Consider the following 16,862-nt stretch of genomic DNA (forward strand, 5'->3'; position numbering starts at 1 on the left):
AGATAGTAGGAAGTCCACTTTTGGCTATGTGTTCACCTATGCTGGAGGGGCTATCTCTTGGATGTCCAGGGTGCAGAAGTGTACGGCTCTTTCTACTACAGAGGCCGAGTATATTGCAGCCACATAGGCTTGCAAGGAGGCTATCTGGTTAGGTTGTTTGATCGCAGACCTTGGTATGACAGATGATATGCCTACACTACATTCGGATTCTATGAGTGCCATTCAGTTGGCCAAGAATTCGCTCTTCCATGCGAAAACAAAATATATTGAGGTGAGGTATCACTTCATTCACGAGGTCGTTGAGGACAAGACTGTTGACCTTGTCAAGATTTTGACTGAGCAAAATCCTGCACACTTGCTCACGAAGAGCCTCACTACCGAGCGCTTTGCCTTCCTCAGGAGATTGATGGGCATTGGATGAGATGGAGTCTTTTCCTCATCTTGTTGCACATGTGTACATGTTGTACAATCTTTTCTTTTTTCTCTCACACTGTGGCAGATTCACCTTTAAGTGAGAGGTTGTTGGAGGTAAAGGCGCCTCCACCTAGCCGCCCGTATATTACTACACTGACAATACCTACCATTACACACTATAGGTTAGTGATAGTTTGAATAAAGGAAGGCCCGGCCACACATTGTGGTTGTTGGAATTCCCACTTTGAGTTTCACACTCTCTCTCTTGCTCTTTCTCTCCATCCGCCATGCTCTCACCGCCAAGCTTCTTCCTCTTGGGTTCCACTTCCCTTTCAATTTCATGTGTCCTACGCATCCTTGTGCTTCTTTCTAACGTCCACTACTACGCAGCAAAGATTTCATGTGCTCTACGCATCAGATCGCCAAGCATCTCCCAAACGTTTACTACTACACATTTGAGATCTCACATAATATTCTATGTATTAGATCACCAAGCATTGCAATTTTCCAAGACTAGCTACAACAACGTGAAGGCGGTAGTAGTAGAAACCCATCATCCATAGTTATGAATTTGTGTCACCAATGATAGCAGCTCCATAAACATAATCATGAATACCAACTCAACTTCCACTATGATCAGGTAACCAACATGCCCCGAAATCAAAGGCACCAAGTTAGTGGCAATCCACACATCACTTGGAGCATCACATTTGATAACCATCAAAGTAGCCATGTCAACTACATAAAAGTGATGTTGACTATTTTAATATAAGGCTTATGATTTTAAGCTCTCAACCTTTCCTTGAGCCCCCATTTATACCAAGAAGAATCTCTAAAGCCTCATTTACATTATGCCCTATCTTACCCTTCATTTACACATATGGTTATGTTATTTTTTCTTATATTGCTAAGCATCCACTACCTCCCAAGCCTACAACACAATGCTAGACAGCACTAAAGCATCCACTCCCTCCAAAACCTACAACACAATGCTAGGCAACTAACCTAGCTTAAGCAAAGATGTGTTTCAAATTTCAAGTGGTTTAGAAAATGACTGCATGATAACATTGTAGTGCCAAATACATGATCTCCCCCTAAAACATTACCACTTCTCTTGAGATTGACCACTTCGGGCACATATTCTAGCCTCTTCATGGAGTCTAATTCATCAAGACTTTCAATAGTTTGATGTATTGCTAATATAACATTTGCATAAATTATTTTGCTTTCATATTGTCCATCCATCAAAGTCACTTCATTGGGAGATTTCTAATGCTGGACTATGTTTGTAAGCTCAAGTTGTTCGAAGTTTGATTGCATAATAACAATGCAAAATACATCATCTATCCCTAAAACATTACTGCTACTTTTGAGAGCATCCACATTCTGCGCATAGATTCGAACTTCAAGTTCTTCTGCCTCTTCTATGCTTTCTAGGTTCTACCCCAAAGCACTAGATTTCTGAAAGCATTTTGAATTGCACTGGTTCTTATCCTCTACTTCTAGCACAACATTACAGTTCTCTCTCTCTCTCTCTCTCTCTCTCTCTCTCTCTCTCTCTCTCTCTCTCTCTCTCTCTCTCTCTCTCTCTCTCTCTCTCTCTCTCTCTCTCTCTCTCTCTATTCTATGTTGCGTAATGTTAGTTTAGTTGGAAAATGATCTGGGAGAGGCAATTGCCTTTTGTCTCGCAAGTCAACATTTAATGTTATCAAATTCTAATTTGGAAAAAACGTGGTCGCTTTTGATGTCAACCCCAACTTTGACAAACTGATGAGAGAATAGGCCCCACCCCCCAACAATCATAAGCACAAAGGTCTGGTACAACAAAGTCATGAACTATGGTGCATGCCACATGTCATGCTATGTCATACCAACATGTAACAAAATTGACAACATGTTTTGTCATCATTTTAGTATACATACATTACCATTAAAAACCTCTCTAGGTCCTCTCTCTCTCTCTCTCTCTCTCTCTCTCTCTCTCTCTCTCTCCACACACACACACGTGCGCACGCGTGTGTGTGCATGCGTGCAAGGTGAAAGCACCCTGGCAATCTTACAAAAGGAGGTTCGATAGTTCAAGGATGAGAAATGGCACACCACAAAACCCACTCCATCCCTGCAAAGGAGCATCATGATGTCAATTTGGGATGGGGTGAGTTGGAGGGTCCCTCCCTATGTTGATGACAAGACACAAGGTTTAGGAATGTGGTTGAGTCCCCATGACACTAGGCATCAGTTAATATGGTCCTCCTTAATAATATAGTAGTACTTTTTTCCTTTTTTATTTAAATACTTAGTTATTAATATTGACATAATCTAAGTAGACTAAGTACTAACATTACTAACTAGACTAACTCCTTTCTAACTTATTTATACACAACTAATTGACTTAGCTAGGGATCCTAATTCTATAACCATGTGCACCAGAATATTATATGTATTGAAGACTAACTAGTTTGAGGTTCCATCAACATGAAAAAGCATTGGGGTTATAGGAATGGACATTCATCTTCCTGCTTAGCTAAACTATTTGGTGACATAATCTCTTGATGATGTAGAAGAGTACATAAAGTTTTGAACATGTTCTTTCTTTCATTTTGTTTAGATCTAGGCTTTGAACAAATTACCTATGGGTAAAACAAAGCATTAGTATTTGATACTAGTCCTTGTGTTAACTTTTGGGCCTAAAATATTGCTAGTCATACTAGTACAAACAATATGCTAAACACCTCCTCCATGTAGGAATCATAATGGTTTACATACCATAGCCTATGACTTAGAGACATAAACTAAAGTCTCACATTTGTTGTCACAAGAATTGATGTGTATCATTTTGCATTGCCATACATAGTTCAACTATTGCCAATTTGGGGTAGGACAAGAAGTGAGTTTTTTGAGTAAACTTCTAAGCGAGCTTTTTTTGACAACCCCTCTATTCTTATTCCACATAGTTCACTTATTCCACCCTTAGATGTACCCACCTTCACTTTTACTTCCACCACTACTATCACCACCATCGCTAGCTCCACTACTACCACCACCTTCATTCTCTCTCTCTCTCTCTCTACATGTAAGTAGCTCATTCTCTTTGTCTCTCTCGCTTCTTCTCTCCTCTCACACAACACACACATTCATAGTTCTCTCTCTCTCTCCCACCCAGACGACTATTACACAGTTCTTTCAGACAGACAGAGTGAGAGCTACTGTACCAGCCTCCAGCCAGACCTCCGGGCTCACACTACAATAGGCTGAGGACTAGCGTACCCGATGCCGCATGAGGATCCGTGGGTTTCGGACTCCACAGCCACACCGACAGGAGATCTGGAGGATTCTTGATCTACATCGACAGCAGACTGAGATCCGACGACACTCGACACATTGGATCTCAGATCTCCAGTTTGCTCTTTCTCCACCGTCGATGTACCACATCCTACATCTAGGAGGGATCACCTGCTATTAGCAACTTCAACGACTGCTACTACATCCCAGGATAGTATATCTCCCTGCATCTGTTACATATACACATTGCACCACTTTATCACAGTCGACAATTGTTCCCCTATCACAGCCGACATTTGTTCCCCTTTCCAGTTTTTAGCTTTTCATTCAACACTTTTATTTTGGATAGTTGGACCTCATCAGTTGTATCACAGTTTGTCTCATAGGCCAGTTTTGGTCTTTAGAAGACGTTAATATCTTGTGTTACATTGGGTTGTGATATGTGTTGCAACAAACAATTCTTGCTTTACCGGTGTATAGCTTGCTCGCTCTCTCTCTCTCTATCTCTGTGTTGTTTGCAATACAAAAACATTCATGCGAGTACTCTAAGTTTGATAGAACTTGTATCACATTGGATTATGACATATATTGTAATAAATAGTTAGCTCTTTACTCGTAAATAGTTCTCTCTCTTTCTCTCTCTCTCTCTCTCTCTCTCAAACTGAATAGAAATATAAAGAGAGGGGGAGAAGAGAGAGAGACAGCAATGAATGAGAGAAGGAGAAAGCGAGACAAACAAGAGAGATTATGTGACTTGCTTTGATTTTTTTTTCCATTGAGAAGGGGGTTGCTAGCCCCTTCTCGAGACAAAAAAAAAATCACGTCTTCTCCATTTCTTTGAGGGGACTTGTGAAATTTTTTTCGTCAAACATAGGGTTATCGAGACAACCGTCGAAAAAATAATTCTTTCATAAATCCCATCAGAGAGATGGAGGCAACTTGTGAAATTTTTTTAACCAAGAAGGGGTTGCCAACAACCCCTATTTGGTGAAAAAAAATATCATGTTCTTCCCTTAGAGGGATGATGGAGGGGAGTATGATTTTTCTTTTCAAGATACATAGAATATGCCATGAACTTGAATAAAAGATTGTAACAACATAAACAAAAGCCAGCCAACAAGATGAAAAAAGATGTGGAAACATACAAACCCTTCAATGAGCACTTCAATGTGAAAATAGAAGCTATAGTGGAAAACATACAAAAGGCAAGATCAATTAAACAAATACTAATTCTTGAAAAAAACTTGATGACTAGAGGCTATAATAATTTGCATGGACATCCTATATGTTGTAAAAAGTATTATTTCTTGAAAATGCAAAATCTTATTCACTAATACTTATTACGATTCCACTTTGCTTTCAATTATGCTCAGTACATCAATAATTGTCGCAATACTTTTGAAAATATCATGCATATAAATAACCCAATAATAATAAAAAATGAACAATTATCTACATCCTAATCTATACATTCTTTATTTTGGTTGTTGAAATGGATAGTTTTTGGCAGATAGAGATTATTGAAGCAATATTATGAAGATTGTAAGTGAAGTTAGTTTGTAGTCATATGTGTGAGTTGTATATATGATGAGGAACTTTAAGTTGTTTATGTTATGAAATAAACACAAAGATCCTCCCTCCCCAAAACCACCTTAAACTCAGCTTAACTACACATGCCTCACTAGTCTTACTACTATATTATTTTGGTTGTAGGTTCAAAAAGTCTCGAATCTTCAGAGGGCTTATTGAACCTTCCTTTTTTCCAAACCTCCATTTTTCAATTAAAACCCCCTCCCCTCCCCGATCCCTCTCTCACTTGTAATCTCTCATTTTCTCTTCCCCCTCTTTTTTTAAATTAAAAACCCCTCCCTCCCCTCCCCCCCCCCTTCTCTCTCTCATTGTAGAGCCTAGGCTCACACACACACACACACACACAAATTGAAACCCCCTCCCCTCTCTCTCACTTATAATCTCTTCCTTTCTCTTTTCCCTCCCCTTTTTAATTAAATTCCTTCCCTCTCCCCTCTCCCCCCTCCCCCCTCTCTCTCTCATGTGTAGGGCATATGTTTCTCTCTCTCTCTCTCTCCTTTAATTAAGTCAAACTTCTTTTTAAATCAAAAGTTACACACACACACACACTCACTCACTCACACACACTCTCTCATAGTTGAACATTTTAAAAAGCTTTTTTAATTTAAAGCTTTTTTGACATAGTTTTTCACACACTTTGAGAATAAGAAGAAGAAGAAGAAGGAGAGAAAAAGATGAAAAGAGGGGAGAGGGAAAGAGAAAATTGAATAGCCTTTTTAAAATTAAATTTTTTTCTTTCCCCTCTTCCCTCTATCTCTCTCTCATGTGTAGGGCTTTTAAATCAAAAGTTTTTTTTCTCTCTCTCTTAGATTAAACTTTTTAATTTAAACTTTCATTTTAATTAAATATTTTTAATTTTTTAAAAAAATTTATACTTTTTTACATTGTTTTTCATATACTTTGAGAGAGAGAGAGAGAGAGAGAGAGAGAGAAAGAGAGAGAGAGAGGGAATTTAAAAGAGAGAGAGGGAGAGAACAAGAAAAGGAAAATTAAGAGAAAGGGGAGGAGAAAAAACGGGGGTGGAGAGAGAGAGAGGAAAAGAGAGAGAATATAAACATAAAAGAAAAAATTATATATAAGAAAAAGATAAAATTTACATACTCTAAGAAAGACTGAGGGGGGAAATAAAGTGAAAGAAGGAGAAGAGAGAGAAAGAGAAAAAAATTTAAAAGAGAGAATAACAAAAGAGAGGAGAAGGAGAGAAGAAAAAGAGAGGAGAAAGAAGGGAGAATAAAATGAGAGAGAGAGAGAGAGAGAGAAAGCAAGGAGAAGAGAGAGAGAGAGAGAGAGAGAAAGCAAGGAGAAAAGAGAGAGAGAGAAAAAACTAAGAAAGAATAAAAAAAACTAAAATAAAAGATAGAGATAAAGGAAGAGAGATGGATTGGTTCGCTTGTAGGCACGCTAAAACGCTGGTCCTAGCGCGGAGCGCTAGTTTATTTTAGTGAAAAGTGATATAACCTTTCTGGTTTTATCTTATTTTTGGCCCTTTATCTGGAAAATGCTCCCCCTAAGGCTTCTCAATATGAAAAGCTACCCGCAAACCAGCCTCAGTCATGGCATTTGTACAGGTAAAGGCTTCCTCTCTCGCGCTCTCTGTCTCTGTCTCTGTCTGTCTATCGCTTTAGGATTGCTTTCTGATGCATTTTAGATCCCAATCATCATCAATCTCCCTGCAATGTAGCAAGAGAGCTTCAACGTGCACATCTATCGCATTGCGTCACTGATTCACGCTGCCGCTCGTATCACTCAGCTACACACCACCACACATAAAAACGTTCAATGCGTCAACCGGTCATATTATGGTAATATGTAGCATCGGAGATCAGAAACAAAATGTGAGAATTTGACAGTCCGACGCCATAGCATTTTGAGCTATAGAGCATCCGTTGTAACAGTCCAATTCGCATCAATGAGTTAGAGAGCATCAGAGATAAGCAGAGCAAGTTATATTCGTCTCATGTCATTGAGCTAGAGAGCATCAGAGACGAGCACCAGAGCAAATTAAATTCGCCTTCATTGAGATGGATGCATTGACGATGGGCTTAACTAGTGGAGCTGCAAGGTGTGGGTGAGATTCTGCACCCTAGATGCAATATATAGCTGCAAAATAGGTCACGAATCCATGTGCAGAACCTTCAATCCATGTGTGGAACTTTCAATCCAAACACCTTTGCGTTCCAATGCTCTACAAACTTCCAGAAACACGTCTCTTTGATGCAGCATGTGTGTTAGTGAAACTCTAGGAGTGAGACTGGAAACAAGAAATATTTATAGCAAGGATGTAGTAGAATGCATAGGGTAAGAAGGCTGAAAGCTTGACTGCTCCAAAATCTTGAAGTCATTGGTGGAGCCAATACTTTTACAGATACTAGCCAGCTGATGAAGTCTAGTTTAAGCACATTCATTGCACATCTCCAGTTTGTGGTGTGTTGGTACCTGATGCTATGGAAGGTAACTATCACTTGGTTATTGAGGGTCAAACATGAGTTGGAGGAGGTAGTCTGAACGCTGATGGGATTGAATGCAACAAGAGAAAGGACGCTAGATAGTGGGTGACAACCATAGAAAAAGGTGCTAGGCACTGTAAGGGTTGATAGAGAAGTGGCAGTAGTCGTGAAGAGTAGACCTCTGTGTAGGTGAAGGCTAATGGTTGAAATCCACATTGAAAGAATGAAGCTGAATGGTGGACAACCTATCTATTTATAGATGTTGAAGGGTGTCCCAAAAAATTAGGGTTTTGGGGGATTGTTGAAACTCTCTTGAACCGCACACTAAATTTGGGATTTTCATTAATTAAGTGTGTTTTGGGGTTGTTTAAAAATGCTAATAAGTTGTAAAGTGTGTTTTAGCTGAACACCTCCTTTTAGGCTCAAAATTGAGTTTAAAAAGAAAGGCTTGCAATGTGTATCCCAAGGCATCCCACCCTAAAGCAGCTAGGGCATTGGACAAAGGGTGCACGCTGTGATTGCCCAATGGTCTATCAAGACTATAGAGGCGATGGCTATTTTGCAAAGGGAGTCTAAGTAGTCATCCTAGAGAGGATAGGGCATCGGACAAAGGTGCTCATTAGCTGCCCAGTGGCCTACCAAGCTCTACAAAGGTGGATAGAACCACATTGAACTTTTTTTGTTTGTTGTTTTGGTGGAAAGTTAATTTTAGGGGTACCAGCCGATTAAGTAATAGTGATTGAGAAGATGAGAGTAGGGATGGTACACCCAATACGTCACAAACAGTACAAGCTTACCCAACCACTCGAGGATGTTGATGACGAGGGAAAGGTGATGAAGTATCATGTGAAGGAGGATGGTGGTGTAAGCTACTGATAAAAAAAACTTAGGATCTGTCTAGTGGTGCTTTGCACAATGGGATGCATAGTATGCTATATGTTGAAGAATGCTCATGCAACATGTGTCACTTGGACTATCTCTCGTGGGAAAATTTTTTACTTGCCCAAGTGTCCTAGTATAAAGATGATGAAATCATGCAATACATATACAACAAGGGGTGAAGAGCCGATGTTAAAGACAGGTGTTAAAACTTATAAAATACCAAAAAGGGTAGGAATCCCTTCTCACCTTGGATGTTGATATCGAAGAAGGAAGAAGAGCCTGAAGATGTCGATTTTCATGTGGGACCGAAAACCATATGGATGAAAATGATGAAGCATCCCTACTGGAAGAGCAAGGATAGTAATGCCATGCTAGCATTAAGAGAGATGCTGCACGATCCGTTGTAGGACGGTAAGCCTCCATGCTGGTAGAAGAACAAAACTCCAAGTAGATGGAACCATGAAAGGAACATCGCATATCCTATCTCTAGCTTAGAAAGGATTGGTGTAAGTCTATATGTTAGTCCAACATTGAAATATAAAACCGTGTAAAAGAAATCAAAATCTGTAAGCATAGAGGTGAGTAGTGAGATGCTCTAGAAATCAAAACTGAAAATTAAAAAAAGCAAAGCTAAGTGCAATGCAATGAGTATGTAAGTATGTAGCGGAGGTCTAAAAAGGGAAAGGCTAAGTGTGGCCACTATCGCGTACAGCTAGGTGGTGAAGTAGTCCTAGATGATGCAGTGGGTAATGAGGAGTGGATGCATAAAGTGTAATAGGCAAGTCACTAGCAAACCAATTAGCCAATTCTTCAGAAGTAGTAAAGGAGATAGCCTGCTAAGATTGTCCATGTGGAACATATCCAGTAGCCATTGGGATAGATTGAGTAGATGGTGCAACAGTGGGAGATGTAGCCCCATTGGATTGGCCAACCGGAGTGGAGGCAATTGTAGTAGTATGCGATGGTGTTCTAGAAGGAAGACCTTGGGCCTTGGTACGACACTTCTTGTCCACATGGTAGGACCTTTGTCAATGTGTGCGAAACCTATTTTTCTTGGGAATTTGTTGTCAAAGGGTTTATTTTTTCTTTGGTTCCGTCGGAGGAAGTGGTGTCACCCTTGTTTTGGCTTGCCTTTGTATCTTATGAGTTCTTGCCATTGGTGGTTTTCCCTTCCAAGGAAGAGGCAACCAATCCTTGCTCCTTTGAATGGACGTGTATAGAGAACTTGTAGACTTGATCGTGCAGTCTCATGTAATGAAAGAATTGGTATTCAAACTCATAGAAGGTTGGCAATCTAGATAGTGAGATAATGTGCTAGATAAAATGGAAGTATTTGTCACGCAACTTGTTAAAAAGAACGTGACTTGATCATTGTCTGACTTTGGGGAGCCAACAGTGGCAAACTTCGTGAGTAACCGCCGATATTTGGCCAACTTGACCTTTAGATCATCCCCTTACTCTTGAAGCTCAAAATTGAGATTGATACGTTGAGTGTGATCTTGAGCCACATAGCATTCAATGAGATGACTCCAAGGCTTAGATGCGAGGGAAAAATGCTGTAATTGAGAGTGGAACTCAAGAAGCAATCACTATATTAACTCAACATTGGCTGTGGCATTGTGAGCTCTCCATTGGTGGATGTGATGAGGGTTAGCTAAACGAGGGTCCGGCATAGCTTGGTACCAACAATGAGATCCCAAAGTCCCTGAGATTCAGGCACTTGTGTGAAGTTCAACCAAGTGGTAAAATTTGACTTGTTAAAAGGTGTCTTATCTTTGAAGGCATTCTTGGCCGTTGCAATAGGAGTGGTAGTGCTAGGAGATGGAAAATGTATGTAATGGGAGTAAGGTGAATAGGGGAGATATGGTGTGGGAGTGGAGTACACTTGGGAAGGAATCCCAGAGTGTCTACTATACATACGAGAAGTGTGCATAACGGATCTAAACGTGGGCAAGGGCGGACTAGGTATGGGCATGGTAATCGCTTGTGGAGCCCAAGGTGGAGGGACATGGACACGAGGAGCAGAGGATGGAGATCGCGACGTAGGAGTGACCCAAGGGATGTGTGATGATAGTCCATAAGTAGAGGATGGATATCCTTGTGTTTAAAAGGTCATGTGGAGGGTTTGTGAGTGTTCAGGGGTAGTGAGGGAGATGCCCATCAAAACCATCCTAGAGTGAAAGGATGTGGTAAAGCAGGGGTATGTGAAAGGTATATTGTTAAAGGGTGGCATTTTCTCTAATGATGCATATAAAGAGATGGAGTTAATGGAGGGTTGGTAGATGGTGGGATGGAGAAAGAGAAAGTGGTAGGAGCAAAGATGGAAGATCCAACCCCTAGTGTGCTTTGAGGGGAAGTGGAATGTAATCTAGGATTTTGGAATGAACATGTGAGTAGATTAGAATGTGAAGAAGATAGTGGTGGGATGGAAGGGAGTTGAGAAGTATGGTTTACTTGCTCAAATGAAATAAATGGTAAAGATATACCTGATAAAGAATATTTGCTTCGAGAGCCTCCTCTATGAAAGTTAATATATTGAAAATCATTAGGATCTTGCATAATAAAAGAAGGAATAGGAGAGGATTTTGGCTGATACAACTCAAAAATATAATACAAACTTGACATAAGGTTTGATTGAGATAAAGGAGATGGATTTCCAGATGTGCCGAATGTTGTGGTTCCTCCAATATCAGAGAGGTGGCCAATCTTACCAATTGGTCCAGACGGAGCTGTAGCGCTCATTGGAGGAGTTTAAATTGAACTATATGTGATACATAAGTACTTCTCAAACTCTTCATCTATAAGGTGACCAAAACGAGAAGAAAAAGTTGATAAAGGTGAAGGTGTGTCTACCTTCTCCTTAAGACCATAATGCCTTTTCATAGCCTCCAATGATGGAGAAGCATGATAGGGCGTCATAGGATTCTTAGAAAAAGGTGCCTAAGACATTATGAGTTAGAATCGAGTTGCATGTGAGTCTCGCACAAAGACTAGCCTCCACAATCACCGCAGGATACTCTTTAGAAGAGCACTGACTCTGATACCATGTGAAGATATGCTAGGGTTTGCATTGAGGAAACATGGCATGTACGACCAAGACTAAAACACAAAGACTCAGACAGAGATAAGAAAAACTTAAATCCTAAACGCAAAACACAAAATGCAAAAACTCAAAACGCAAATACAGAGGCAAACATAGAGAGAAGGAACTCTGAAGTTAATGAATGCTGTAAATGAATGTAAGAGTGTACAAAATGCCCAAGGATAGAGCAATGCGGTGTTGAAGAGTGACGTCCACTAGAGATGGATCCTAAGTGCCATGACCACTAGTCAGAGTGGAGAGTGTCGAAAACACCAAACATTGATCACTAGAGCGTCAGGGAATTGAGGCGACTGTAGAGGATGATGTCTGATGATGAGGCCGGTAGTAGAAGGTTGCAAACGTAATAGTAGAAGGATTGCCTAGAGGCGGAAGAGCACAACCATTTATTGCTTGTAGGCAGGAGGGCCAAACGCAGGGTATAGAAGGTCGCCTGATGTTGTGGAAGGGAACTGCCAATTGTCGCCTGGCTGTTGAGGGTTAAACGCAAGCTGGAGGAGGCAGTTTGATTGTTGACGATGGCTGATGGGACCAAATGCAGCAGGAGGGAGGGTGCCAAATAGTGGGTGACAGTTGTAGAAGGTGCTAGGCATTGCAAGGGCTGATGGAGGAGTGGCTGCAGTCACGAAGGGTAGATTGCCACGTAGGTGAAGGCTGATGGCTGAAATCTGCACTGAAGGAATGAGGCTGAATGGTGAGTAGTGTGTCTATCTATAGATGTTGAAGGGTGCACTAAAAAATTAAGGTTTTTAGGGACCATTGAAACCCTCTTGAACCGCATACCAAATTTGTGTTTTTCATTAATTAACCGTGTTTTGGGATTGTTTAAACATGCTAATCAGTTGTAAAGCTTGTTTTAGCTCAATACCAATCACCCATCAAGGGTGTTGGGTGATGAAGTAAAGGGGTGGAGGAGTGAAGTGGTAAGAGAGCCGTTGGTGGAAGTGGCTCAGGGATGCTTTGCACAATGAGATGTATAGATGAATGCTACATGATGAGAATACGCATGTAGGAAGGGTCACTTGGATAGTGTCCCTTGTGGGGAAATTGTTCACTTGCCCAAGTGCCTTTTTACAAAGGTGATGATGGTCATGTAATGCAATGTGAAGCACAACAAGGAGGGAAGGTTGATGTCAAAGACAAGTGTTGAAACTTGTAGAATACCAAGAAATGGTAGAAATCCCCTCTCAACCATGGATGTCGATGCCGAAGGATGAAGAGGAACTTGATGTCAGTCCTTATGTGGTGCTGAGAATCATAAAGAAGGATGTGGATCAAGCATGCTAGTTGGAGGAGCTAGGGAGAAGCTACTACTATGATAGCATCAAGAGATACTGCAAGATCCGGTGGGGAGGGGAAGCCTCCATGCTGGTAAAAGAGCAAATCTCAAGGAAGATGAAACCACAAAGGAATGGTGAGCTGCCCATGTCTCTAGCCTAGTAAGGACCAGTGCAAACTTTCATGGTTTTGTTAGCCTGCCTTTATTTTGTCAGTCTATCATCTCTTGGTTGTGGGCCCTAGTTAGAGTTTGACAAGGATATTTGGGGCTCCAATTACAGCCCCAGCCTGCCCAAAATTTTCCCCAGACTGCCTGCAATTGCCATGTCACTGATTTGCGGCTGATTGCAGCAGTCTGTTACTTTATCTTTGCCAGTTTTTCTGCTATATATACCAGTTCGCAGTAGTGGGCAGATCACTTCTTTCTGTTTCTACCAAGTGCTCCGTCAGGTGGCTGCAGTCTTCTCCATCTTTGTCATGGACACCAGGCTGCACACTTTCCGTCTCCATCACTGTCACCATCTCTGTCAGTGTCACATGTGCTGTCATCATAATTCAGCCTGATTCGGTGCTCTCATTGATGCCTTGGGCTGTGTGCAAGGACTGATCAGTCCTTATCGTATTTAGCTTTCCTTCATTGTTCAGTGCATATCATTCTTCTCTTCCTACTTTCTCTTCTCCTCTCCTTTTCTCTCCACGTTCATGATTCTCTTCCATTGTGCACTCTCACATGGTATCATTGCCTATGTGAGGACACAGAGTTTCCAGCCCAAGAGGAGACCACACTATTGTTGAAAACTCAAATTTCAACTTCTTGTTTGTTGTAGGAAATGCAAAATTTTTGAGTTTCATAGGTGACATTTAACAAAGGTGGGATATCCACATATCTATTCTTGCAAGTGTTGCTGATTTTTTCTCCGTTTGTTCTCTCCTATAGCAAAATTCAGCAGCCGTTGTGTGTTTGTAGGTTATGTGAAGATGTATGATCCCTAGTTCTAAGGCTTTGATGACTCAGACGAGAAGGTTTCCTATCACTCCTCTAAACGGCGGTATGATCATTGTGAAGAACAGAGGTCACTGATTCCTTTTGTATGATATCATTTAGAGCAGCCTTCTCCTTCCCTCTCTTTCCATGTTTCACATAAAGCCCACTCTATATGCTTTAAAATGCCTAACATGGCACCGCCTATCCAAGTGTTTGTTCTCCCTTCTTTATCCAAAGAGGACCGGCTCGATGGTTCCAACTATTCGCTTTGGTCATGTAAGGTGGAATGCATCCTTGACACCTTTGATCTTTAGGAGCTTGTTACCCTTCCTATACCCCATCCAAGGATCTCCGTGAGAGGGAACATCAACGAATCGTGCAGCCCTATAGGATTGGCTTAACTCTCAAGCTCAATCCTTTCTTTTCATGAGCTTATAGGATTCTATCCTAGTGCTTGTTCGCAAGTTGAAGATAGTGGCAGAAGTATGGAAGAAGCTTGTGTCTTTGTACCATCAAAAGACACTTGCCCACAGGATTTCTTTTGAGAAGACACTTTCGATGCTCAATGTTGATGAATCTCCTTCCATGAAGGATCACATCAATAAATTGGAGGACATGAGGGATGAGCTTGTAACCGTCGAGAGGATTATATCTTCAAAGGATATGGCAATGATTCTCTTGACTTAGTTGCCATCTCCAAAGTTCTGTGTGTTCTATACTAGCCTTCTTATATGGAGGACCTAAGAGACTCTTCTTTGGGAGAAGCTTGCTCCCACTAGTCTTGGAGCATGACAAGAAATAGGACACGACCAATAATAAGAAGCCTAAGTAAGTACCCACACTGTGGGAAGGTACACATCTAGAGGAGAACTGTTGGTAGAAGTACCTTCATTTGTAGCCTAAGTGTTGATAGAAGTACCCACATAGTGGGAAGGTACACATCCAGAGGAGAAGTGCTGGTAGAAGTACCCCCATTTGTAGCCCAAAGAGGGGTCTAAGGATTCGAAGGCTACCCTAGCTACCACTGAGTCTATCTTCGAACATGCGTTTGAGGAGGAGGATATTACTCTTGCTTCTTTCATTAGCGGGGAAGCCTTGGCTCATGGAGAGTGGGGCTTCCTTGTGTGAAGAAATACCCTAACACGGAAACATAAATAACACCGTACGACAAAGCATATACTAATAGAAGAACACAATTAGGGTTAGGGTAACTTAGAGATAATGAACACAAAGAATAAATGAAATGATATGATAATTGAATATACAATGCTCATGCAGCAAACACACTATGTAGTGAATGAATACTGTATCTTGAACTCTTGGTTCTCAAGGATCAAGGCATGGAACAGATCCTGAATCGCAGTAAGGCAGCCTTCGGATGTTGAACACCAACAAACATAGCCAAGGAAGGCTGAATCTGATGCAGATGAGAGTGTAGGAGAGAGAAAGGCTAAAAGCGCAAGTGAGGAGAGAGAAAGGCTAAAAACGCATATGAGGAGAGAGAAAGACTAAAAATGCAGGCTGCAGGAGAGAGAAAACAGCAAACGCAGGTTGCAAGAGAGAGAAAGACTAAAAACGCAAGAACAACCAGTAGCAGCAGTCAGCATGCTGAAATCAGCTACGAATAGTGTGTGGTAGGTTGGAAACATGTACCAAACTGTTATAGATAGCAATGGCCAGCTTAGACCGTGATGTCCTTCGTGTTCGGGGTGTAGGTAGCAAGCTGAAATACCTGAAATCTGCTAAAACGAGATTAAGATTGAATGGAGGACAGCATACCTATTTATAAAAAGTTTGGGCCGTCCCAAGTGGGTTTGTACTTATGGGATACAGACACTCTGTAGAAATGCATTTTTTAAAAAATAAACAAGGTTTCTTCTTTAATTAAGCATGCTTTGGGGCTGTTGAAATGAAGCTAATGCATTTTTAGCTCAACATCCTCTCTTAGGCCCAACAACGGTGCCACGAGAAGTAGGCCAACCAAGCCTTGTTTTTTTTCTTTATCTTTTACCCCAAAGCGTTTCACTCCAAAGCAACCAGAGCATCAGACAAAGGGTGTGCGTCAATTGCCTAGTGGCCTACTAAGACTACACAGCAGATGGTTACCTTACCAAGGGAGCCTAAGCGATTACCCGAGAGAGGCCAGGGCATTGGACAAAGGGTGCTCGTCGGTTGCCTAGTGGCCTACCAAGTCCTGCAAAGGCGGATGGAATAGCCGTGGAATTTTTTTTTTGGGTTTTTTTCGGAGGGCTTTGTGGTTTTGATAGATTTAACATTGAGGGTTTCAAATTAGTTTTCGTCTTATTGAGTATCTGTGCCCCAAACGAGAGAGTAATAAGGGATGGTTAAAAAATCCAAGACCTTCACAAAACAAGCATACTATCCCTATCATTACTTGGTGTCGGTGGAAAAGAAAAATGGCTAAGGTGTGGGTGATACAAATATAGCAAAGATATGAAGCAAGCAAGACAAGCAAAGCAAGCAAGTAAGCTAGGGAGAACTGCCTTGAAAACTGCCATGTGCACAAAACAAGCATACTATCCCTATCATTACTTGGTGTCGATGAAAAAGAAAAATGGCTAAGGTGTGGGTGACACAAATATAGCAAAGATATAAAGCAAGCAAGACAAGCAAAGCAAGCAAGCTAGGGAGAACTGCCTTGGAAACTGCCATGTGCAATGCCACAAATGTTGGGAATAAAGGCTTACTGTGTCTTTTTTTTAGTGTTTGGGTGTGAACGCACCCTTACACTCGTACTTTATATACTATCTAAACCTAAAAAGTGGTACATTCGTCATTGTACTGTGTACATTGTGTCGTGCTTACACTTTTGTGATTTACTCTTTTCTACTGCTTCCTGCGCAAAATTTGACACTCTCAATCT

General features: G+C 41.1%; 1 protein-coding gene across 4 annotated transcripts in view; it reads left to right on the forward strand.

Annotated features, from left to right (window-relative positions):
• Positions 1–6,763: 6,763 nt before the first annotated feature.
• Positions 6,764–16,862, forward strand: part of LOC148008424 (uncharacterized) — an 84,460-nt gene continuing 74,361 nt past the window's right edge. For all 4 annotated transcript variants that reach the window (XM_087674234.1, XM_087674233.1, XM_087674235.1 and 1 more), the window contains exon 1: positions 6,764–6,854. In XM_087674234.1, the coding sequence (XP_087530360.1) occupies positions 6,840–6,854 (15 nt within the window). In that variant the 5' untranslated portion in view covers positions 6,764–6,839. The remainder of the gene's footprint in view (positions 6,855–16,862) is intronic.

Source organism: Lygodium microphyllum, unplaced genomic scaffold (assembly GCF_053477565.2).
Source record: "Lygodium microphyllum isolate KBCC unplaced genomic scaffold, Lygodium_microphyllum_v1.1.10 scaffold_142, whole genome shotgun sequence".
Taxonomy (NCBI): Eukaryota; Viridiplantae; Streptophyta; class Polypodiopsida; order Schizaeales; family Lygodiaceae; genus Lygodium; species Lygodium microphyllum.